General features: G+C 36.1%; 1 protein-coding gene across 1 annotated transcript; it reads right to left on the bottom strand.

Annotated features, from left to right (window-relative positions):
* On the bottom strand, positions 1 to 24,610 carry DCAF13 (DDB1 and CUL4 associated factor 13). The gene is made up of 11 exons (XM_022584649.3): positions 24,443 to 24,610; positions 22,514 to 22,713; positions 21,831 to 21,938; positions 18,234 to 18,323; positions 16,498 to 16,653; positions 12,692 to 12,769; positions 10,554 to 10,636; positions 7,287 to 7,451; positions 3,473 to 3,608; positions 2,046 to 2,209; positions 1 to 185 (listed from the first exon to the last, which is right to left on the bottom strand). The coding sequence occupies exons 1-11, from the start codon at positions 24,510 to 24,512 to the stop codon at positions 98 to 100; spliced, it is 1,338 nt and encodes a 445-aa protein (XP_022440357.1). The 5' UTR covers positions 24,513 to 24,610; the 3' UTR covers positions 1 to 97.
* Positions 24,611 to 24,746: the final 136 nt, after the last annotated feature.

The raw sequence follows: 24,746 nt of genomic DNA on the forward strand, positions 1-24,746 counted from the left end.
TTTGTTGTTATACTAGAGCCAGTACTTTTATTTGTAGAGTTCACGAATGAAAACATAACAAATACTTATACATCAGTATTGGTAGGAATACCAAATATTATTTCACAACTGCCACTACGCGTTTCTTCTTCTCTGACACCCTCTGCACAGATCCAGGCTTGCTGTGTTTGATACGATTCAGTTCCCTAGAAATAAAACAAAATATACAAAATATAAGCAAGTTTACGAGAAATCATCTTAACCAAAGAAAACTTCCTCAGAAAAATCACAAGACATTTTCTTTCACTGGAAAACCATCTATTAAAAAAAAAAGGTTTCACAATGAGATTAGGTAAAAAGCAGCTAGAAATCAAGTTTTGTTAACTTATTTATTAGCTTCTTCTCTTACTATCGGCGTCCTTTACTAACTTTAAAAACCTGCTGCAGTTGTTAAGATATTTAAAAGTGACCCAACCCCAACATCTACCCAAAGACAACAAAATAATCATTTGAATAGTCTAATTAAAAGAAAAAAAGAACTCTGTCTTAGAATTTCTATAATACTTCACATGAATTCAAAGACTGCATGGAGAAGAATATTCCACAGGGGAAATGGTGATGATGGTGGAATGCTACGCTTTAGAGCCAAAATGTTAGATTCCAAATGCTATGATGAAGCATATTAGACAAATTTTTATCTAACAAATGTTCTTTGCCGTCTTTAAGCTGGAAAATACACAATACCTCTTAATTCCAGCTACATTGGAAGTTATTTTTTACAAACATTCTCCATTTATAATAGTTTTTTAGCATGAGCAGAAGCATTTTCTTATTTTAAGTCACTGACATTGTCTGCCCTTTAAACATATGCTCAAAGATAGTTAATGAAAATTCTCACCATGTGAGATGACCATTGCCCCCCCTTTTATCAGGAAAAGGAAAAAGGCCCAGAGAAGTATTCAAAAACACCTTTGACAACCCAATCAAAAAATGGAGGAAGATCTAACTAGACATTTCTCCAAAGAGGACATACAGATGGTTAAAAAGTACATGAAAAGATGCTCAACATCACTAATTATTAGAGAAATGGAAATCAAAACTACAATGAGATACCTCCTCACACGGTCAGAATGGCCATCATCAAAAAAATCTACAAACAATGCATGCTGGAGAGGGTGTGGAGAAAAGGAAATCCTCCTACACTGTTGGTGGGAATGCAAACTGGTATATCCACTATGGAGAACAATATGGAGGTTCCTTGAAAAAACTGAAAATAGAGCTACCATATGAACCAGCAATCCCACTCCTGGACATATACCCTGAGGAAACCATAATTCAAAAAGATATATGCACCCCAATGTTCACTGCAGCACTATTTACAATAGCCAGGACATGGCAACAACCTAAATGTCCATCGACAGAGGAATGGATAAAGATGTGGTACACATATACAACGGAATATTGCTCAGCCATAAAAGAACAAAATAATGGCATATGCAGCAACATGGATGGACCTACAGATTCTCATACTGAGTGAAGTAAGTCAGAGGAAGACAAATATCATGATATTGCTTGTTATGTGGAATCTAAAAAAAGGCTACAAATGAACTCCTACAAATCAGAAATAGAGTTACAGGTGCAAAAAATAAACTTATGGTTACCAGGGGGGTATGGGGGGTAGGGATAAACTGGAAGATTGGGATTGACACATACACACTACTATATAAAACAAATAACTAATAAGGACCTACTGTATAGCACAGGGAACTCTACTCAATACTCTGTAATGGCCTACATGGAAAAAGAAACTAAAAAAGAGTGGATATATATATATTTATATATATATATATATATGTGTGTAACAGATTCACTTTGCTGTACACCTGAAACTAACACAACATTGTAAATCAATTATACCCCAATTAAAAACAAAAAAACACCTCTGATGCACAACAGCACATAAACTATTCCCTTGAAAGGCATGTTTTTTTGTTTGTTTTTGGTGAGACGCAAGGCGGGGAGTTAGAAAAGGGTACTGAGAGAGAGTCAAATGCTCCAAAACATACTTTCGTCGACGAGCTTCTTTCATGATGCGCTGCTCCTGAATCTGACTGTAGATAGATTTTGGTAGATGTCGGTGACGAGAAATACGTTTTATGTGAGGATGATGTTGAAATTTCTCCTTTAATCTCTGGTTATAATCTGTGGCTGCTTTTTCTCGTGACGTAAGCTGAAAAAATGCATTTTGATATTTTAATGAATGGTGTGTTTGTTTTGCTTCAGTACAACAAAGTTAGGAGCAATGTTTCCCCAAAAAACTAAATTTTCATGACGTATGACCAAAATTGCTAATGTAACTATACCCTTTACAAGGTTATGTTAGTGATACCAGGTTTGCAAGCACTGAATCTCCTTTTAGGCAGCATGCCTACAATGTAGATGGATGCCACCAAGTGAAAAAGAGCAGTGCCAAGGGAGCTGGGCTCTGTGGACCACTCTAGGCGTAGTAAAAGCACTTAAATGAATCACTCAAAAAAATTTTTTTCTGTAAAAGTAACTTCTGAAACAGAAAAGAAAGCATCTGATGCCGTAATAACTAGCCTTCGTCTAACAACTGTTAAGGATGATATGATTTAGAGGAACATTTAATGATGAACTGAAACCTAGGCATAGTGTAGTACTTAGTAATCATTAAACCTAAAATAAAACTATCTTTAATTACTACTTATCATATCTTGATTTTCCTTCCAGAGCTAAGTAGAAAATAACCCACACTTAACCTTTCTTTCTTAAACTTAATATTTGTTTCAGTTACAAATACCCTGTATGAAAACATGAGACATTTAGAAAAACATTAAGAACAAACAAAAATCAACCATTACTCACAACCCAGAGGTAGCTAGCCAATGGTAATATTTGTTATATTTTCACTGAGTCTTTTTAAAAAGTCTGAAGCTGTGTATTTTTTTAAGTGTTTCACTGTCTCTTTGATATTAAAATACCTCACAGAGACTTGCAGCCTTTGACTTGCCTGATTACTATTCCTTTAACAGAAGAAATGGGCGTTCTAAGTTCTAAGCCTCTAGTCCCTACATCTTCTCTCCCCACCTCAAGGAGAATACAAAAAAACAAGAAGGCTCAAATATGATCAAACATTTTAATTAACAAAAGCCTCTGGGGGAATTCCCTGGCGGTCCAGTGGTTAGGACTCAGCGCTTTCACTACCAAGGGCCCAGGTTCAATCCCTGGTTGGGGAACTAAGACCCTAGAAGCCATGCGGCGTGGCCAACAACAAAACAAACAAACAAACAAAAAACAAAGGCCTCTGAAGGTGCCTTTGACATGATAAAAGTAAACCTCAATACAACCCTGTTTTGTTGCTAGCCTTTTTTATCACAACTAACGCATTTCAAATAAATTCTCTTTATAATATAATGATATTCAATAAATCTAGAAACTAGCTTTATGACAATGAAAGAAAATAGGGTCTTACCACACCCAACTTTTCAGAAGCATTAGCTTTCCATAGACGAATGTTCATTTCATCAGATCCACACATAATGTACTTGCTGTCAGAAGTCCATTTTACACAGATAACATGTTGCATTCTCTTTGTGTGATAGACTTCCCTGCAGAAGAGGAATTAAGTTAAAACTCTTAGGATTTTGGTACAGATTTTCTTTAACCACTGCCTATCAAGTATCAGGATAACATTTTTGAGTCCTAAAAGAGTATAAAAGAGAAATTAAAATTCATTTAAATGTATTTTTATGGGACCAATCTAACAAGATTCTATTCTAAGTGTTGGGGAATTAAAAATTCCTGCCCTCAGAGATGTTATAATACAATAAGAAAAATAAGTATAAACAAACTAAGCAAAACTAGACGCCCAGAAAAGATCGCAAAATAACTGAGGGCATATAACACAAATAAAATATGTTGACGCTGGAGTAATTTTGTAACAATAAGGTCAACCACCACACTTTTTTGGGATTTCTTTTCATTGAAAAATAAATGCAATGGCACTCTAAGAGCACATCCTAATACGTTGATCCTAATGTCTGATTTCTGTTTTGGTCAAATTGTTTAAAAAGCTCAATTGGGCTTCCCTGGTGGCGCAGTGGTTGAGAGTCCACCTGCCGATGCAGGGGACACGGGTTCGTGCCCCGGTCCGGGAGGATCCCACATGCCGCGGAGTGGCTGGGCCCGTGAGCCATGGCCGCTGAGCCTGTGCATCGGAGCCTGTGCTCTGCAACGGGAGAGGCCACAGCAGTGAGAAGCCAGCGTACCGCAAAAAAAAATTAAAAAATAAAATAAATGAAAAGCTCAATTAATTGAAGTGAGAGCTGATGATTTACATATGTGAAAAGAAATGGAGGGCTATAGAAGTGATGAGATAAGTATCATTTAATAAATGGAGATGTCAAATATCATACCTATTTGGAAGGCTGTGAAACATACTAAGTAAATTCACAGAAGATACCATATTAGGAAGTGTTAAGCAGGGCATTAAAAAGCAAGTAAAAGACAAGGTCAGAAAAAATAAAAGGATGAGAGTTCTAGAGAAGTAAAGTTTCCATATCTGGATTAAGTGATTCAAAATGCAGACTACTTGAGAGAAAGGAAACTCGCTCAGCAAATTCTGCACAGTAAAAGAAAACCCGTATGTGATGATGAAATCAAATAGATTTCATATATATAAAAACATCTCTGAAGTACACTCACAAAACTAGTCTATTACACTGCTTCTAACAGATACATTTTGAGCTCCTGAATGACCATGTAGCTAGACCATAAGAAATTTATTTCTAAAAGAGAGTATGGTTAGAAAGAACATCCTATTAAAAGGAAAAGTAGATGAGACACTGACTACTTTTTCTTCTCTCAATGCTCTGCTTTTACAAGACTCAATCCTTATAACCTCTACCTATTTAAGATGTCTTTTTTCCCAAAGCAACGTATTGAATTTAAATATTAGGAAATTCGATTAGGCTTTGGTAACCATTAAAAATAACCTAGTCATGTATTACATCAGTTCATGTATTAGACCAGACAAATCCAATGGTTAGTCACTTAACCAACTTAGAATCCTCCTTAATGGTAAACTACACAGGGTTCTTAACTTCTAGATATGTTTATGCTTGTACTTAAAATAGATACATAAAGTTCATTATAAGTTATACTATTTGGGGATAAATACATTTAAAAACTTAAATTCTTTATATACGTAGTCAAGATAAATGAATTGTTCTGTGTGAATGCAACTGAATTTACTTGTTTGCTAAGTAAATACTGAATGAAATCCCAACAGAAGCTTACCTTCAAATATTCATTTAACTGTACTTTTTGAAAACCTACTCAAAATTTACTTTTAAAATACAATTTAACTACTTTAAGATCTTTCAAAGGAAAACATTTTAAAAATACATATCGGGCTTCCCTGGTGGCGCAGTGGTTGAGAGTCCGCCTGCCGATGCAGGGGACACGGGTTTGTGCCCCGGTCCAGGAAGATCCCACATGCCACGGAGCGGCTGGGCCCGTGAGCCATGGCCGCTGAGCCTGCGCATCCGGAGCCTGTGCTCCGCAATGGGAGAGGCCACAACAGTGAGAGGCCCGCGTACCGCAAAAAAAAAACAAACAAAAAAACGTATCATTCAAAGCATTGCCTGTGTTATTTGATGTCTGTAATGACAGGAAACTAGAGCAGACCACAGAAACAAACCAGAAGCAGCTTTCAAGCAGACAAAGGTCAGAAGGAATACCATTTATAACTAAACCCAACAGGAAGTTAACACATATTAAATTGTGATTACAAAATCTCCAAATGACATCAGGAGGCAATTCCCTGGAAACGGTGTATAAGAACTCCTCACTTCATACAGTTTTGGAATAATCTGAGCTTTTAACTAGACTTGCATTTAACTGCCCACACTGGCTGCAGAACAATTCAGCTGGAGCTCAGCTGCAGGGCTCTTGGGATCATAGGTGCCTAAACATTCCCATTTCTCATCCTCTTCCTTTGTTCTTTATGTCTGTTTATACATCATGTTAGAAAAGTATTGTCCTACTTACTACCTTTGGAGGTCCTGGTGCCAAAAAATGATGGAGGGCTACACTCTCTTGATTCTTAATATTTTCCAGAGAGGTGAGAAGAATGGAAACTCTCAGGCTTGCCTTGGGCCTGACTGAACAATTCCCAACAAACCATTCATGACAGTTTGGAGAATATCAAGTTAGTTGTAACAGCCATATAGGAACCAACCCCAGGAGATGATGGAATGAAGATCAAAGTCACCAGAACACCCACTCACTCAGTATGCTTTTGATTCCAATTCAAGCACTTTTTAAATCATACACATGACGATGCTGACAATTATTTGCTAGCAATTCATGATTATACAAAAAGGTTTAGGAATTAATATGGTTTCCTCAAATTAGAGGGGAAAAAGATGCAACTATCACAAGTAAAAATACCGAAGAGTTAGACAAGCAGATTGGCTATGACCAAAAAAAGAGCTGTGTGACTCTAAAGAAGAGGCTCTGTGTGAGAGGCCCGCGTACCACAAAAAAAAAATAATAAAAATAAGTAAGTGAGAAATAACAAATGTAAGGTATTATTGTTATTAACTGCTCTTAAACTGTATTAGGGAAAACCTTATCTAAGTTCTTCATTATCAAATTAAAAAAAAATTTTAAGTTTACTATATTTTAGGGCAGTGAAAATACTATGATAGTATCATGATGAACATGTCATTATACATTTATTCAAACCCATAAAATACATAATACCAAGAGTGAACCCTAGGAAAACTATGGATTTGGGGTGATTATGATGTAGGCTCATCTTACATTCTGGTGAGGTAACAAAAGTACCACCCCATAAGGAATGTTGATAATGGGATAGGCTCTGCATGTGTAGGGGCTGGGAATATATGAAAAATCTCTCTACCTTCCTCTCAATTTTGTTGTAAACCTAAAACTCCTCGAAAAAAATCAAGTCTTTATTTTTAAAAATTACTATAAAACACTTAAAAATAATTCTAAAATAAAAGGTTTTGCTCTAAGGCAAACACTAAGATTTCATATAAACAAATTATATAAAGATAATATCCTGTTCAATGAAGAAACTGCCCAGTAGGCTGATGTTTTACCCATAGGTGATGCAGTGGAAGTTGGTACCCCAAGTCACAACACCTGGGTGTGAGCTCCATCATATACACACAACCAAATAACCTTTCAAAAAAGATAAATGATAAAGACAAGGAAAAAAATCAAACAAAAACAAATGTTTATCGGTAGTAACATACCTGCTTCTACTTCTGTCCACAGGAAAGATTCGAATAGATTTATCAAAACTAGCAGACACAAAGTCTTTCCCAGTAGGAGAGTAATCCACATCAAGCACCGCAGACACGTGATCCATATGTATCATTACAGGAGTGTCCAGTGCACGCATATCAAAAGTATATAAGCTGTAAAAGAATTTTTAATTATTTTATACAAATTCCTATTAAAAAAAGCATATGTAGTACTAAGAGACACTAGTGAAAATAAGACTGCTGGCTAAATAATGCACATCTAAATAAATAGCTCAATTCTTTACACAGCAGGTAAGGGATAGGGAAAAATATCAACAGTTTTTATTATTCCTTAAGATTACACTTACACACTTTCAACCTTATAAACATAAATCTCATTGTAGAAAATGTGCAAACTTCAAAAGAATATGAAGAGTACAAAACTTACCTTTAATTCCACCACCCAGAGAAAGTCAGTTAGCACAGTGTAATTATTTCTAATCTTTTCACTATACTATTTAACTATGTACCTTTTAATAAAATTAAGATAATACTGTATAGCTCTATATCCTGATATTTCATGTAGCATATTATGAACATTTATCCATTAAATAATCTGAGAATATTTTAATGTTTTCGTATGTAAATATGAGTTAAAATAATTATTTGTTTAAATAAATCTATTTATTAATTATTTATTATAATTAATTATTATTAATTATTTATTATAATTAATTATTAATTAATTTATTATTATTAATTATTTATTAATAAAGTTTCCAACATTTTACTATAATTAATTCTTAAATGAAATTTTAATTTTTCATATTTAATTTTTAATTGAATGGGGCAGATTCAATTAGATCTGAATAGATTCCTACAAGTAGAAAAGACATGAGCATTTTTAAGTCTTTTGAGCTGACAAATCATTTCCAGCGAAGTTGCAATAGTTTATACTCCATCAGTGATATATAAGAGTGAGCACAGCTTTTCAAAGGGTATATTAAAATTAGAAAACTATACTTTGTGCACAACTGGCAAAAACAATGACTTCATGATTTTCGAGGTTTAAAAATTCTTAATCAACAGCTAAAAAAACAGTGCTTCAAATGAGCTAACATGGATGATGGAGAGTAGTAATATAGCATTACTGTGACCAAGTTCCCAACATCAAAATACTTCCAGATGTGAAGATTAAGTTTGAGGAGAAACAAGATATCCACATAATTTCAAAGTATCTCCCCAAAGACATGTATTAATTACAAAAGGAAAAAATAGTAACTTTATAGTGGAGAAAACTGGCAGACAGTATGTTAACTAAGTGATCAAGGTTAACATCACCCGTAATATAATAAGATAAACTGACATTATGTACCTCTGATTTGATGCACCAAGAAGGGCATATCAATTTTGTGGTATTCTTGCTAAAGATGCATAATCTCAATGAAATAATGAGAAAACACCAGTTAAGCCCAACTTAAGGGCAGTCTACAATATAATTGACAAGAAAGTCCTTCTCAAAAGTACTAAGGTCATGAAAGAAAAGGGAAGACTGAGAAAGTCACAGAGTGAGCAGGCTAAGGAGACATGGCAATCAAATGCAATGTGGGATCCTGCACTGGATCCCAGAACAGTAAAAGAACATTAGTGGAAAGACCGGTGATGGGATAAAGTCTGTACTTTATAGTAGTGTACCAATCTTAATTTCTTGGTTTTGCTAATTGAACTGTGGGGATGTAAGACATTAACATTTGGGGAAATTGGCTGACCGGTACTATTTGTGTAACTTTTCAGTAAGCCTAAAATTATTTCAAAACAAAAATTAAAAAAAAAAGACCTAACACTTCAAAAAGAATATTTTTAAATACGATTATTATGAAAAGTCACTGATACTAATGATACAAATTTCCAAATACCATGAAATTCTCATCAAGAGACAAGTCATTGTTCTCTTTCATAATCTTCAAACATACCACAGGATTGTCAGCCAAGGTCATACTGATCTTGGAGATTAAATTTCTGAGTTGACAACTGCTTTACAGTCCCTATCTAAGGCAGTGGTTCTCAACCAGGTTTGTTTTAGAAAATTTTGTTTTTTAGTAAATTCTATTTTAATTTCTACATGAGAAAAAGGCTAAAAAGGGCTTCAGTTAATGTGGTTTGGTATTGCTAGTTAATGAGAGTCCAACTGAGCTTCTTTTTAGTACAGGAAAGTCATAAGAGATGTTTTCAGTTGGTACCACTAAAACATCATGTAATAAGTCCTATTTCTGAGCTAACTTATGCTTTCATAAATAAGAGTAGTGGAAAGAACAAAGAACTTAAATACAGATGATCTAAAGTTCAATCTAATGACAAACTTCCACCTTCACCAAAAAACATGTATTAAAAATCCATCATATGCATAGCACTACAATAAATGCTTGGATAAAAAAAGATAAGACACTCTTTCCTCATCAAGAGATTAAACTCCCTACATCAATAGCCTCATCTGTAAAAAGGGAGTAACATACATGTCCTATCCACCTTACAGGGATACTGCAAAGATAAAATAAGTTAGCTGATGACAAATGCTTCAACAAGTTTTAAAGCAGTATATAAGAAATCATAAAATTCCATCTAGGTCAAGAACATAAGGCTTCTATGTCACCTTTACATGAAGTCACAGAATAATATATCTGCAAATATTAAGGTAAAGGTTGAAACTTTATTTTTCCTTTTGTCTTACTGAAGTAATAGTGGTAGCTGATAACATGACCACATGAGTATCAACTACCTGAAGAGCTACACACTTTGTAGGCAGATATTTTTAGTTTCTTAAAACATGTATGATTCAGCCATTATTTATATGGTCTATGTCAGGGATCAGCTAATTTTTTCTGTGAACGGCCAAATAATAAACATTTTTGGCTTTGTGGGTCATATGGTCTCTGTTGCAACTACTCAACTCAGGCGTTATAGCACAAAAGCAGCCACATTCCATACAGAAATAAATGTGGCTATACTCCAGTAAAACTTTACAGAAACAGGCAGCAGACAGGATTTGGTCCACAGATCACAGTTTATCATCCCTGGTCTGTATCATTTTGAAAACTGAGAATACTTTTTAAGAAGCGCTTCTCTAATGTGGGAAATATTTTTTTTTTTAGCAAAACAAACAGCAATTTTCTAGAGTATATGAAGGAATATTACCTAGGAAAACATATTTCATTAGTAAGACATACAACTGAGTTATTGCTGATAGAAATTAAGTAAGTTTTAAAGAGGGAAACTTACTTGTAATCTTCGTTTGCTGCAGTAAAAATGAAAGCTTCCATAGGGTTCCAGCAAATTGTATTTGTTCTCATATCTAAGATGACCTAAGAAAAGAAGCATACACTAACCCATTACTATGAAATTAAGTCCCTCTAAAATGGATAAATTCCCACTTCATTTCCCTTCCTTCTTTTCCCATTGATTTAAGCAAGTACTTTAGTAAACACCTATTATGTGCACAGTACTTGGCTCAATGCAATAGGAAAAGAAAATCAATAATTGTTTACTGAACACACAGGCAGAGTGCTAAATACTGAAAAATATAAAAATGCTTAATAAATGGTCCCTTGACCTCAAAAAGCTTATAGTTTAGTCAGGAAAATGAGATACACATTAAGAAGAGTTAAAATATAAACAGTGAAGCAGCAAATAATCAAGTATCAAATCAGGGGCAAAATTAATGGTGAGCTTAGGGTTAAAGTGGAGAAGAAAGGTTTCAAAAGATAAGCATGATTTGAGCTGATCTGTGAAGGTCCAGAAATATTATCATGTTTCTCAAAAGGAACATTCTGGGCAGGATAATCTTTTGTTGTGTGTGACTGTCCACTGGAGGATATTTAGCCTCTCGGGAGCCGGCCCATTAAATGCGAGTTAACAGTCTTTTAAATGTCCCTCCCACACTTCCAAAAATACACTTGGTGGGGTGGTACAACCCCTGAATGAGAACAGCTACATTAAGGAGAGAAAAGATAGAAGAAACATTGATAGTCTAGTAGCTGGAACAGAGAAATAACAGAAAATAGCACGTCTGCATCCATCAACGTGACATACATGTAACAAACCCTGACTAAAGCAAATAAATAAATGGAATACAATTTGGGACCAGATTTTGGAGGCGCTTGAGAGCTACAGTTCTTTTCTTCAACCTAAAAGTAATGAAGCACTATTATTAACAACTGAGAATGGAGGAGTGAAGGAGGTAGAAATTACTATTATTAAACTAGTACTTCATGTTAGCATTCTGCTAAATGCTTAAGTATCTTGTTTTATTCTTACCATTGGGCTGCAAGGTAGCTATTAATACCACCATTTCACAGGAGAAACACAGGTTAAGTTACCTGCTTAAAGTCTAACACCAAAGTTCATGCAGGATCTTCCCTCCATATCACATGACTGAGTGAAATGATTGGAGTGGTAGTATACTTTGGAAAGATTATCCTATTTATCTAGTTCAAACTTTAAGGAATATACTCTACTCCTAATATTTCTGAATTTATTACCTGTTAGGAACAACAAAAATATTAAAAACATTTCCATTACGTGTGGACATCGGACTTGTGGCACACGAACAAGGTCTAGCTCTTCTTGCTCTCTCTCAATTCTAGCACCTGAAATCAACTTTATACCTTTTTACTTATAATGGCACTCCCCTCTTTACCAACAATATTTCTCTCCCTCTCTAGAATCAACTTAAGGTTGTATTAACTTTGATATCTAAGTCCTGGAATGACTGCTTTAGAACTGTTGGGAAATCTGACACCTTGAACAGGACAGAGCTTGTCTAAATAAAACGTCAACCCCCTTGGCATGTAACTAAACAAATAAAGGTAGTTATGTGAATTAGTTATAAAACTTTCTGGAATAAAATACCATATGTGTCATATGATAATCACAGGGCCTGATGTAACAGGATGCAATACTTTTTTAAGAACTTCCAATTTGGGCTTCCCTGGTGGCGCAGTGGTTGAGAGTCCGCCTGCCGATGCAGGGGACGCAGGTTCGTGCCCAGGTTCGGGAAGATCCCACATGCCGCGGAGCGGCTGGGCCCGTGAGCCATGGCCGCTAAGCCTGTGCACCGCAAAAAAAAAAAAAAAAAAAAAAAGAACTTCCAATTCAGTAAGTACAAACTAGATGCCTAAAATCTGCTGGCATTATGGAAGACACAAAGACTAGGATACAGTACCTCATGGAAATTTAAGGGTCTCTAACAAGCAACAGGAAATTGAGAGAATGCCATTATGATCATTTTGGGTTCTAAGGATACCTCTATTAAAGAGTTTTTTAATTCTGAAAAAACATTTGCTCCATATTTTCAGTCACTCCACTTACAGGGGGATGCATTAACAACTGTATAAAGCAGAAGACAAATTGAAACTCACCTTTTTCAGAGGAGTAGCTTGCCTCATATCATATAGTACTATATTCCTGTCAGAAGCACAACTTCCCAAGAGAAATGTCTAAAAATAAGTATAACAATCATCAGTTAAAAGCTAGGCTTGGCAGCAAACCATGTCCATTCAGTGAACAAATGATTTAATTACCCTCAATGTTTATGTTTAAGATACAAAGTTATAACATTAAAGTCCATTTTCAGAGGGTACAATGAATCACTCATAATCTCAGCAACCTAAGCCAAGTATTTTCATTGTTAAATCCCCACTTTAGATGCCTGTGATGATACTGTACAGATAATTCTGCATTCTATTTTAAAACAACATATTTTACTTATCCATTCTTCAACTTAGACCTGTTTCCTGTTCTTCAGTATTATAAATAACACTTCAAAAAACATTTGCATACATTTAGCTCTTCTTTTTCTAAGGGTAAGATTTTAGTAGTGGCGTTACTCAATCAAAAAGTATGAACAATTTTATGGCTTTTGATATTTAGGAGTAATTGTTTTCCAAAGAGTTGTACCAATATACATTACAATGTAGAAATATATTAATTTTACTGCAACTGGGCAGCAATAGGTAGTGCCATTTAAAAATAATATCTGTATGGCAATATTTCCTATATACTGTCATCCTTTGGCATCTGTGGGGGACTGGTTTCAGGACCACCCACGGATACCAAAATCCACAGATGCATGAGTCCCTTGCCCTCTGTAACCACAGACACAGAACCCACGGATATGGAGGGCCTACTATATAAATTACTGCTTTATTAGCAGTTAAACATTTCCTCATGTTTATTAACTCTCTGTATAAACTAGGTGTGTCCTTTGTCCAACTGTTCCAAGATGTTTAAAATATTTATTTGTAAGTCAGTTATAAATGTGCTAAGTGCTTACATAATCCTTGGCATAAGTGAAAATAAGCCATCTACCTACCAGTGGAGTCCCAAATCCCACCCTTTGTAGTACCATTCCTCCTCACCCATGGTTCCTGACACAACTCTTGGCTTCTGCCTCCATTATTCCTACTGCAAGCGTTAACAGGAACTAGAAGAGTTATTTACTAAGCAGCTGTATGGCCTGCTACCTCCTACTACATGGGTGTATATAGTTCAAATAAAACTCATAAAGCCAATGCTACCATCACGATCTCTTCTCAGTTCTTTCCAAAACCCTCCTTCTTAAACCACTTCTTCTCTGAGCCTTTCCCCTAGTTAGTGACTCTCTCAACCTTTCTTAGTTTCTCATTATGTCACTCCAAAGTCTGACCAGGTTCTGTTTCTAAAAGTAAAGACTTTAATTTGAACAAAGCAAAAAATTCTACCTAGACGGAAAGCTGACTTTCATACTGTAAAATGTAGCGCTGCTCAGCATAAACTTTTGGCTTTATGAGAATTCTAGGCTTCAATATTTTAACAGAAAATTAATGATTAGGAGACAAATACACTCCATTTGTTCATAGCAACACGCCCTTTCCATTAAGTTTAATACAGGGTAAGAGACATGCACACCATTTGCTTTTACCACTAAGTCAGTTCGTAGGTTAATAAAACACGCATTCACACACAGCTGAACAAATAGAGTTTTTATACAGGCAAATTTGAAAAACATGGTTGCTAGGTCATCACTAATAATTAATTATGATTTTAGAATTGGCCATCAGCTCTTCTGACACAGGTGTTCACCAAAACAGAGAAACAAAAGATCTCATTTACCCTTTAGAGAACTAGGAATCAGTATCTGTCTGTTCCTCCTGTTTATTTTTTTTTTTAAATAGCAGTAACACCACCATCTTAAATTTGGGGAGAACCTTTTAAAAATATTCACATATATTATCACATTTTACGCTTACAACAAACCTATGACACACAATGGAAGATATAATTAATCTCATTTTAAAAATAAACAGATACAGAGAAAAACTGTGACTTGCATAAGGTCAATGCAAAGGCATGCTGGCAGGAAATACAGTTCCAGCCTAGGTCCACCACAAGTAAGACATAAAATGTTCCCACAAGTTGCTTGTGTTTGTAACCTGCTTCTGCCTAGTGTCACCTTGGGCTGGCTCTGCAAAGCTGGCTTGCCCCTTCATGCCATATCTCACTTCTACAACCAAGGGAAACACAGGGAAGGTAGACAGAGGATGGAGTGAGGAAGATATAGTAGGGACAGATACCCTGTACCAGCGGGAAGCAAACATTTTCTGTAAAGGGCCAGAAAGGAAGTATTTTAGGCTTTGTGGGCCATATGGTTTCTGCAGTGCTTTCTTTACTTTGTAGTGCAAATGCCGTTACAAACAATAAATGAGCAAAAGGGCATAGCACGGCTGTGTTTCAGTAAAACTTTTTTTTTTTTTTTTTTTAACAAAAACAGGCAGTGGGCTCATAGACCATAGCTTGGCAACCCCTGCTCTAGACCTGCAGCCTCTCCCAGAAGTGTATATGCAGGTGTGTGCTGGAGGCAGGAGGGCATCCTCTGACTGACTTCTCAGCAGCACCTCAAAGCCAAGTTCACATCACACCGCAGCACCTCAGTCTTAATACGCTGCTACTCTGACTTAACCTTTTTCCCTCCTTTTATCAGTTAGGGTCTCTAAGAGTGTAAAACTTGAAGATCAGGATTTTCTCTGATACCATCTAACAAGATAATCTCCTGATAATTTCTAAAATCAGCTTACACATGCAGTGATTTCCTTTTCTTTCTGCAGGAAAAGCCATCTTTACTGAGTCTTCTGGAAAATGAGTTCATCAATTGTTACGTATTCAGGAAAAGCTCAGGGAAAAGTCTGGAGTCCAGGGGATAGCTTTACCTTCAGGGAAACCTCCTTTCCCAAATTCGGACCTGAATAAACAATAAGTAGGAACTTCCCTGGTGGCGCAGTGGTTAAGAATCTGCCTGCCAATGCAGGGGACAAGGGTTCGAGCCCTGGTCCGGGAAGATCCCACATGCCACGGAGCAACTAAGCCCGTGTGCCACAGCTACTGAGCCTGCGTTCTAGAACCCGCGAGCCACAACTACTGAGCCACGTGCCACAACTACTGAAGCCCGTGCGCCTAGAGCCCGTGCTCCACAACAAGAGAAGCCACCACAATGAGAAGCCCACACACCGCAACGAAGAGTCGTCCCCGCTCACCGCAACTAGAGAAAGCCCACATTCAGCGACAAAGACCCAATGCAGCCAAAAATAAAATAAATAAATTTATTAAAAAAAAGTAGGCTAATCTCTAACTCTTCCCTTAGACCTGGAAGAAATTAGGAATCACAGTTCAGACTTTTGAGCAAAGAAAAATATAACTAATTATCATGTAGTACAAAAATAACCACGCATATTATTTTGAAGCACTGGTGCCCCTGCCATGTACAAATAATTAAAGAAAACAATGCTCAACACTCCTTCTTCTGACCTCCAAGAGAGTTAAGAAAAATTAACATTTTCCTAAAGGTACAAAGATGTTAATCTGTGGAACATCGAGTGTTGAAGGCACAAATAAAACTGGAGTTTCACAGGACAGTGTGTACTTGGATTCTACCCCCACGAGCACATGCACACACCCACCTCTTAACAGTGCTGAACACTAGTATCTGGGACTATAACTGTAGGCAAACATGTCAAGACCTGACCAAAGGTATAAGAACTCAGATATAATCTGGAAAATGGACCAAATGCTAGAACACCATTAAAATTCAGAAAATTCTTGTATGATACATTCAAAAGTTTCCTAAACAGAGCTGAAATTACTAGATAATAAGAAAACAATAAGCAGAACATATTTCAAAAAGGAACATTACCTCAATTGGGTTAAATTTAACACTGCTTATACTGTCAAATCCCCAAGTCATTGAACATATAGGACTGGTTCTTTGTTCATCCCAAATGTCTACTTGCTGTCCACATGTGGCAAAAACAGCTTCTTTCCAGTGATGATCAATTCCTGTATACACTGTCTTTTAAAGCAAAGATGTTGTTATAGATGAGTCTTTTCATTAGTACTTCAAATCTACAGAATATTTTAAATATATTTCTCTACACTCTCATTTGTTTAAGAAAATCCCAGTTCACAAAGAAGTTTCTTTGAAGCCCTCACTGAAAGGAGAAAACTCTACCATAAGAAATGATGTTTCTTATCACACATTCTGGGCACAAAGAAAAATGTTAACATGGGATGTATTTAATTAAGTTTGAATACATATCACTGAAGTAATTTTTAAATCATCATTGGGTATTGAAGGATCTTGGAACCAACTAATGAAACACAAAGGTAATTTCTAAAAAACTTAATTCCACATTTAACATATGAAGTACTGATTCCCAGGACAGAAACACAGATACAGACAACTGCATTAAAATTTATGGGGAGAAATAAAATTGGCGAGCGTGGATGCTAAGACTGTTAAAAGCAATAAAATCTCATAAATTTGGTATTATTTACTTAAAAATATGCGACTCATCTATTCAGGACCAGCTTAAAGTCTACCTTCGTACTGTATGGCAAAAAATGTTTGCAAAGCAAATTAAAGGGAACTATTTAGTCAATACTTTAAGCTTTTAAGAACTCTTATCAGCATCCACAGATTTAGAATTATTTTCTATTCATGAAGGCAAGTCCTACAAACTTTTCCATAATAAGAATTCACCCCCAATACCACAGAGAAGGGGTAACACTAAATGTTTCAAAAATCTTTGGAACTCCTAGAGAAAAGACATTTTACAAGAATGAAACCAATTTTGTTTTACGAATTACTAATTTTTTACCATCTGCAAATTATTTCCATTTCATACTAATATCCCACCTCCACGTCCCTTCAAGAACACTTAGATTGACCATTAGAACACAGGAAGGCCCTGATCATGGGCTGGACCCCTCATCTAAAGAAAGAACATTTAGAACTTCTTGAAACCTGAAAAGCAGAACCTAAATATATACTAAATATAATACTGAAATGACAAAGAGATTTTAAAGATGCGATATTTAAAGATTAATTCTAATTTCAGAATTTCACTTAGTATCAAAACGTAAGCATTAAAAAACATGGGTAGGCCAAATTATCTGAATTATTAAACTATAACTAAACTATATCATCTGATTTGCAGAATGTTAAGAAATGTAAGTAAGATTTATACAAAAACCACACTATTGCATTTATTCATTTCCTAAAGAATTCTTTCAAGTAAGAAATTCTGAGCTTTGTGAAAGATCCATGATGATATAAATCAGAAGTTGAAGCACTTTTTTCTGACCTTTACAGATTTCCTCCCATGTTCTTGCTATAGGAAATATTTCACTGCATCCTCTAGCTAAAAACAGAAACTGAACCCTACTGCAATGAACACCGAAGAACTGTTCAAATTCTTGAACTGCAAAGGACATTCATTGCATTAAATGTTGCTTAGAACAGGTCAATTATTGCAGCCTAAAGTGTCTGATTTCTTATTTATATCTTTTTTGAAGTTAAAATTATGAAATAATTGTAGGTAAAAGAGAAGAATTCTAATAGCCCAAGTATGGGTCAATTTATTTTTGTACCTTTCCTAATATTGTATGCAATGGTTCCTCCTCTTCTCCATAGCTTGGTCCATCCATTTTCCACTGCTTCACAGTTTTGTCATCACCAACCTAGAAATATTTATGATGATGATGATAATGAACAAGGTATAAACTGTACACTTGCCAACACATACATCAAATTATAAACCTCTCAGTTTAAAAAATAACACATACCATATTCTTCCAGTACTGTATTTATTGATGCATTTATGTCCCACCTTGTTATAGTAAAGATTTGTGACAAACACATGAAGTACATAAAATTTAAAACAGCATGAGCAGAGCAAAAGAAGAGTAGGGTAGAAACAAAGTTAGGTCATAAACATGGCAAAAACTGCATTATTGTAATAAAGATGACTTTTCAAATTAGGGAGAAAAATGAATTACAATAAAATGGTATTGTGAGATCAGGTCGGTCATTTAAGAAGTATGAACCAATCTGACATCTTATATAAAAATAAAATTCCAGGTAATTTTAAAGGTAAAAAATGCCACAAAACCCATTAAAAATACTAGAGAGAAGGCATTTTTAAATCTTGGCATGGGTAAAGTCCTTCTCTTCATGACATAAAACTCCAGAAACTATTAAGTCAGAGGTTGTCAAACTGTGAAGTGTAGACTTCTGAAGGACCCTGAGAATTTTTCAGGGGTCCAGGAGGTTGAGACTATTTTCGTGTTAGTAAAGGCATTGCTTGTCTTTTCACTAAGCTGACAGTTGCACAGATGGTGAAATAAATGGTGAGTAGAACTGTTGGCGCCTTAGCCCAAATGAAAGCAAGGCAACAAACTATGGTAAATTAGACTTTGGTATGTGGCAGATACGTTCAAGATAGTAGGTAAACATCGATTTTACTAATTTATTTTGGAAATGTTTCCTCAGGCAAGGGAAACAAATGGGACTCCATCAAACTTAAAAAACTTTTGTACAGCAAAGAAAACTATCAACAAAATGAAAAGGCAAACGATATTGGCAAACGATATATCCAATAACGGGTTAATATCCAAAGTATACAAAGAACTCATACAACTCAGTATCAAAAAAACAACTCAAATAAAAAATGGCAGAGGCTCTGTATAGACTTTTTTTAAAGAAGACAAACAGATGGCAAATTAGACACAGGAAAAGATGCTCAACATTACTAACCATCAGGCAAATGCAAATCAAAACCACAATCAGATATCACCTTACACCTGTCAGAATGGTTATTATCAAAGCCAACAAATAACAAGTGTTGGTGAGGATGCAGAGAAAAGGAAACCTTTGTGCACTGTTGGTGGGGATGGAAATTGGTGTAGCCACTATGGAAAACAGCATGGAGATTCCTCAAAAAATTAAAAATAGAACTACCGTATGACCCAGCAATTCAACTCCTAGGTATTTATTGGAAGATAACAAAAACACTAATCAGAAAAGATATAAGCACCCCTATGCCCAATGCAGCATTATTAACAATACAAGACAGGGAAGCAACCTAAGTGTCCATCAACAGATGAATGGATAAAGAAAATGTATTATATACATACAATGGAATATAACTCAGCCATAAAAAAAGAATGAAATCTTGCGATCTGCAAGAACATTGATGGACCTAGAGGGTATAATGCTAAGTGAAATAAGTCAGACAGAGAAAGATAAACACTGTATGATTTCACTTATATGTGAAATCTAAAAAACAAATGAACAAACATAACAAAATGGAAACAGAATTATCAATATAGAGCACAAAAAGGTGGATGCCAGAGGGGAGGGGTAGGGGAATGAGAGAAATAGGTAAGAGAGATTAAGAGGTATGAACTTCCAGTTGCAAAATAAGTGTACAGTGTATATAGTCAATAACTATGGGTATCTATATATATGGTGACATCATAACTAGACTTACTGTGGTGATCATTTTGAAATGCATAGAAATATTGAATCACTATATTGTACACCAAGAACTAACAGTGCTGTAGGTCAATTATACTTCAAAAACAGAAAAACAAACTTATAGAAAAAGAGATGAGATTTGTGGTTACCATAGGTGGAAGGGGGAAACTGGATGAAGGCAGTGAAAGGTCCAAACTTATTTATAAGATAAATATTAGAGATGTAATGTACAACATGATAAATATAATTAACATGGCTGTATGTTATATATGAAAGTTGTTGAGACTAAACCCTAAGAGTTCTCATCACAAGAAAAAAAATCCTTTTTCTATTTCTTTAATTTTGTATCTATATGAGATGATGGATGTTCACTCAACTTACTGTGATAATCATTTCATGATGCATGTAAGTCAAATCATTATTGCTGTACACCTTAAACTTACACAGTACTATATGTCAATTATACCTCCATAAAACCGTTTCTAATCCCCAAAATAAAAATGTTTCTAAACCTAACAATTACTTTCAACTGTTTTCACTCCCCAGGATTGACTATTATTGCTTATGCAGACTATTAAAACAGCCTCCAAACTGATCACTTACTGCTGTCAAAATCTCAAAGCTCAGCTTAGATTCTGTCATTCCCCTATTAAAAAGCTTTCAATGAACTTGAACAGGTATTTGTACATGATAGCATTATTCACAAAAGCCGAAAGTTGGAAATAACCCAAACGTCCATTGATGGATGAATGGATAAACAAAATGTGGTATATACATATAATGGAATATTATTCAGCCTTAAATAGGAAAGAAATTCTGATACATGCTACAACATGGATGAGCCTTAAGGACTTTATACTAAGTGAAATAAATGAGACACACAGAGACACAAAGTCCAACAGTGATTACCGGGAGCTCGGGGGTGGGAGGTAGGCATGGGAGATGTGGAGTTAGTATTTAATGGATACAGAGTTTCAGTCTGGGAAGGTGATAGTGGTGATGGTGTACAATGATGTGAATGTACTTAATGCCACTGAAATGTACACTTAAAAATGGTTAGAATGGTAAATTTTATGTTATGTATATTTTATCATACACAAAAATCCTTCAATGATGTATTAATAATAGACAAAGGAGTACAAATTACTCATCTTGTTTTGTTTTCTCTTTTTAAAGTGGCTTTTTTTTTTTTTTGGCTGCCTTGGGTCCTCGTTGCTGCGCACAGGCTTTCTCTAGTTGCGGCGAGCGGGGGCTACTCTTGGTGCACGGGCTTCTCATTGCGGTGGCTTCTCCTGTTGTGGAGCACAGGCTCCAGAGCGCAGGCTCAGTAGCTGTGGCGCACGGGTTTAGTTGCTCCGCAGCATGTGGGATCTTCCCAGACCAGGGATCAAACCTGGGTCCCCTACATTGGCAGACGGATTCCTAACCAGTGTGCCACCAGGGAAGTCCCTACTCATCTTGTTTTAATCCCACTGCTGAGTGTCCTATAGAATATTAGTTCAGTAATATGTTAAGTAATTATGTATAAAAAGTATGGAAGAGGCTGGATTACGTAAAGAAAACCAGGGCTTTTCCAAGTTTTAGTAAGTTATTTTGCATTGTGAAACTCTGAAAGGGCCTTGGACCATGTAAATGAACTCAGAAAATATTCAATTACATCAGTTTATACATGTTGAAAAGAGTTAATGATTTAATTGCATTATACTTACAGTAAAAAAGGAAGTCCCACAAAAGCGAGTACATATTCCTCGTACAAAACCTTCATGTGCTTGTATCATACGAATACATTTTCGTTTAGTTAAGTTCCAAATTCTAACCTACGATAAAGCATACTAGGAAATTTCAGTGACTTATAAATTAAAAACGTTCAGGCACAGGAGTACATTCCAAGAAAAATAAATTCAACACTGAAAAGGCTGTAAATCACTCTACCAGACAGCTAAACACAAAATCCTCTAGATTAAAATAATGCAATGTCTATGGATAAGAATATCAACAAGCAGAAAACTGAACCTGTTAAATACTCTGTTGATTCTAGTTTAAAGTGTTTCAAAGCTTTCTTTCTTTGCCAGAGTGGGGGAATTAAGTGTTGAATTGTTAATAACATTCTCTGTGGAAAAAAACTCACAGTTAAATATCTGTACTGTAAACATGCCTTATTACTTACTGTCAAATAGCCTTAAGTTATACATTTTAAATATCTTAGGTTTAGATAAGAAACTACTGAAATTACCAATTCAAATAGAATTTACTCTTGAGAATTAAAAGAAAACAGAACATAGAAAAATAAAATCAAAACAGTTAAAACCCACAGTAACGCACAACTAAAGGAAGAACATTTGTAATATAACTATTTTTAGTTTAAAATATCAACGTTTAGAGTGACACTTGCCTCTCCATCACATGCCCCAGAAAGGACAGTAGCCAGACTCTTCGGATGTTTAGCCAAGCAACTGACTCCGTCTCGGTGACCATCCAGGGAAGCAAGGAACGGTTTCGCAAAAACCCGTTCCAGTTTGGTGGCATTTAAAGCTCTTACATATTCTCGTGGGACCTCAAAAGGATGTAAGGTAGGATCATAGTTTCTTGGAACTGAAATAAGAATGATTCCTCTTAATAAAATAATTCACATTTAATATTTCCTGTGGTCTTCCTCAGCTAATCATTCTATTTGTTACTCAAAAAACGTTTATCAGGGACACTGTGCCTAGCACTGTGGAGAATACAAAAGTTGAAGACCCTTTGTCCAAAACCTTTCCGAAATTACCAGAAAAATCATGGAATTGTCTTCCTTATTTTATGTTTCACAGAGCTCCAATACTTCAATCTTTCCATTTTGTTATCTATTAACACTTCCATCCAGAAACTATAAAGAAATAGGAAAATGTTATAAGAAATAAGATCCCTAATAACAAGATCAGTAACTAATAACTTCCTAACCTCAAGATTCTGTGACCAGCCAGTCATTCACTCATTCCTTCATTCAGACATTAATAATGCAACTCCTAGGTACCAGGTGATGTCTAAATACAGGATATAGAACCAAATACAATTATACCACTCTCTGCAAGCTCAGTCTGACGGGAAAGACTGATAGTCACAATAACGAGACAATGTAATAAAAACTCTGATATTAGTATAAAAATATGTGACAGAAACATAGAAGGAGAGTGCTTAAGTGTGTACAGGATGGGGGGAAATGTGCAGGGGATAAGTTTGGAAAGACTATTGTTCAGAGAAAGCTTCCCAGAGCTAGGAGAGAAACTGGGTAAGGACTCGTGACACAGGATGCCTCAAAGAGAATGACTGAAATGCACTCAGACTGGCAAGAGTAAATGTAAGCTAGTTGTGGGAAAAGTAATCACTGGTGAAACTGAAGAGGAAGATGGGACCAAGTTCAAGGAATAGGGATGATGTCAAGTCCAAATGACACAACCTAATTTGCATTTTAGAAGCATTACTGTTTTGTTACTTAACCTGTAAACATTTTGTGAGCAGAGACCATATATTTACTTAGCATTGCTCATTTTATATATATATATATATATATATATAATCTCCACGACTCAATGATAGTGAAATATTGTTCCAGCCTCACCTTCTACGGCTTAACCCCTTACTCAAACTCCGAAGACATGGCCTTTTTTTATGCCTTAAGTTTATTCCTGCCTTAAGGCATTGCACCTGTTATTCTCTTCGCTTAGAATAGTCTGTTCATACATGGATGGTCCCTTGTCATTTAGGTATCACGAGTTATAATTCATAAGCAGTCAGCATGTTAATGGGGGAACAAGACACCCAGTAACAGAAAAATAAAGCTCATTAATTTCATTTTAGCCATTCCCACACCAAACTTCTCCACAAGTTTTTAAGAGAAAACTGATGGCTTTACGTTTCACCTTTATCTCTTCCCACATCCAGAAGGACGTAATTTTAAGGAGTAAATTAGCCAAAAGTTAGAGCAACGGGAAAGGTTTAAAGGTCTGCTCAATTGTTAAATCCTTCAATCCACGAGTTTGGCTCACTCAAGTTCCACTTTTCTTCAACAGGAACCTGAGAACAATCAGGGAGCAGCAGCTGGAAAGGGGGAGGTGGAATCATTTCCCCATATAACTAACTTTCCCTCTTACCACTAGAGAAAGTTATTAGAAAAAGTACTTGAAAACAAGGGTTCTGCTACCCAGTACCAGAACGGCTTTATGCCCTGGCGAAAAGGAACAGGAAAAGAACGAGAGTGGAACACCAGGCTCCCCTCCAGCTTTATTCGGTGGAAGCCGAGGCCAGATCCAAGCCTGGTGGACTCCCGACTAACTTGTCTCACCTCTCTGTAAGTCCAGTTTGGTTTCGCGGACATAGCTGTCCGGGTTCCGGCTCAACATCTTCACCTTCATCTTGCTCCTAGCTCTTCCCGACTCCACGACCCTTCCCCTTCAGGTTGCTGTTGCCGCCGCCTCCTCCTCCACGAACACACACCACTTCCGCTTCTTCTAGACTACTTCCTGTCACGTGACTTCCATGGAGCGGAAACCGGGCTTCGCTGGGCCCTGCGGTGCTCCGTAGTTTTGCGGACAAAGGTTGGCTGGGGGCGGTGTTTCAGTGGTGTTCTCCCATCCACGCCCTTCGGC

The sequence above is a fragment of the Delphinapterus leucas genome, chromosome 17, assembly GCF_059928025.1.
Source record: "Delphinapterus leucas isolate spDelLeu-1000000601 "Yukka" chromosome 17, BTC_Dleu_Yukka2, whole genome shotgun sequence".
NCBI classification, from domain to species: domain Eukaryota; kingdom Metazoa; phylum Chordata; class Mammalia; order Artiodactyla; family Monodontidae; genus Delphinapterus; species Delphinapterus leucas.

What these genes read in the sequence shown, in the direction of transcription:
- DCAF13 (XM_022584649.3), bottom strand. Translation starts at nt 24,512, where the DNA reads ATGAAGGTGAAGATGTTGAGCCGGAACCCGGACAGCTATGTCCGCGAA. An exon ending in CAAACTGGACTTACAGAGAG is followed by an intron (nt 22,714 to 24,442) that starts GTGAGACAAGTT and finishes TTCTTATTTCAG; the next exon opens with TTCCAAGAAACTATGATCCT. An exon ending in TTAAATTTAACCCAATTGAG is followed by an intron (nt 12,770 to 16,497) that starts GTAATGTTCCTT and finishes ACTTATTTTTAG; the next exon opens with ACATTTCTCTTGGGAAGTTG.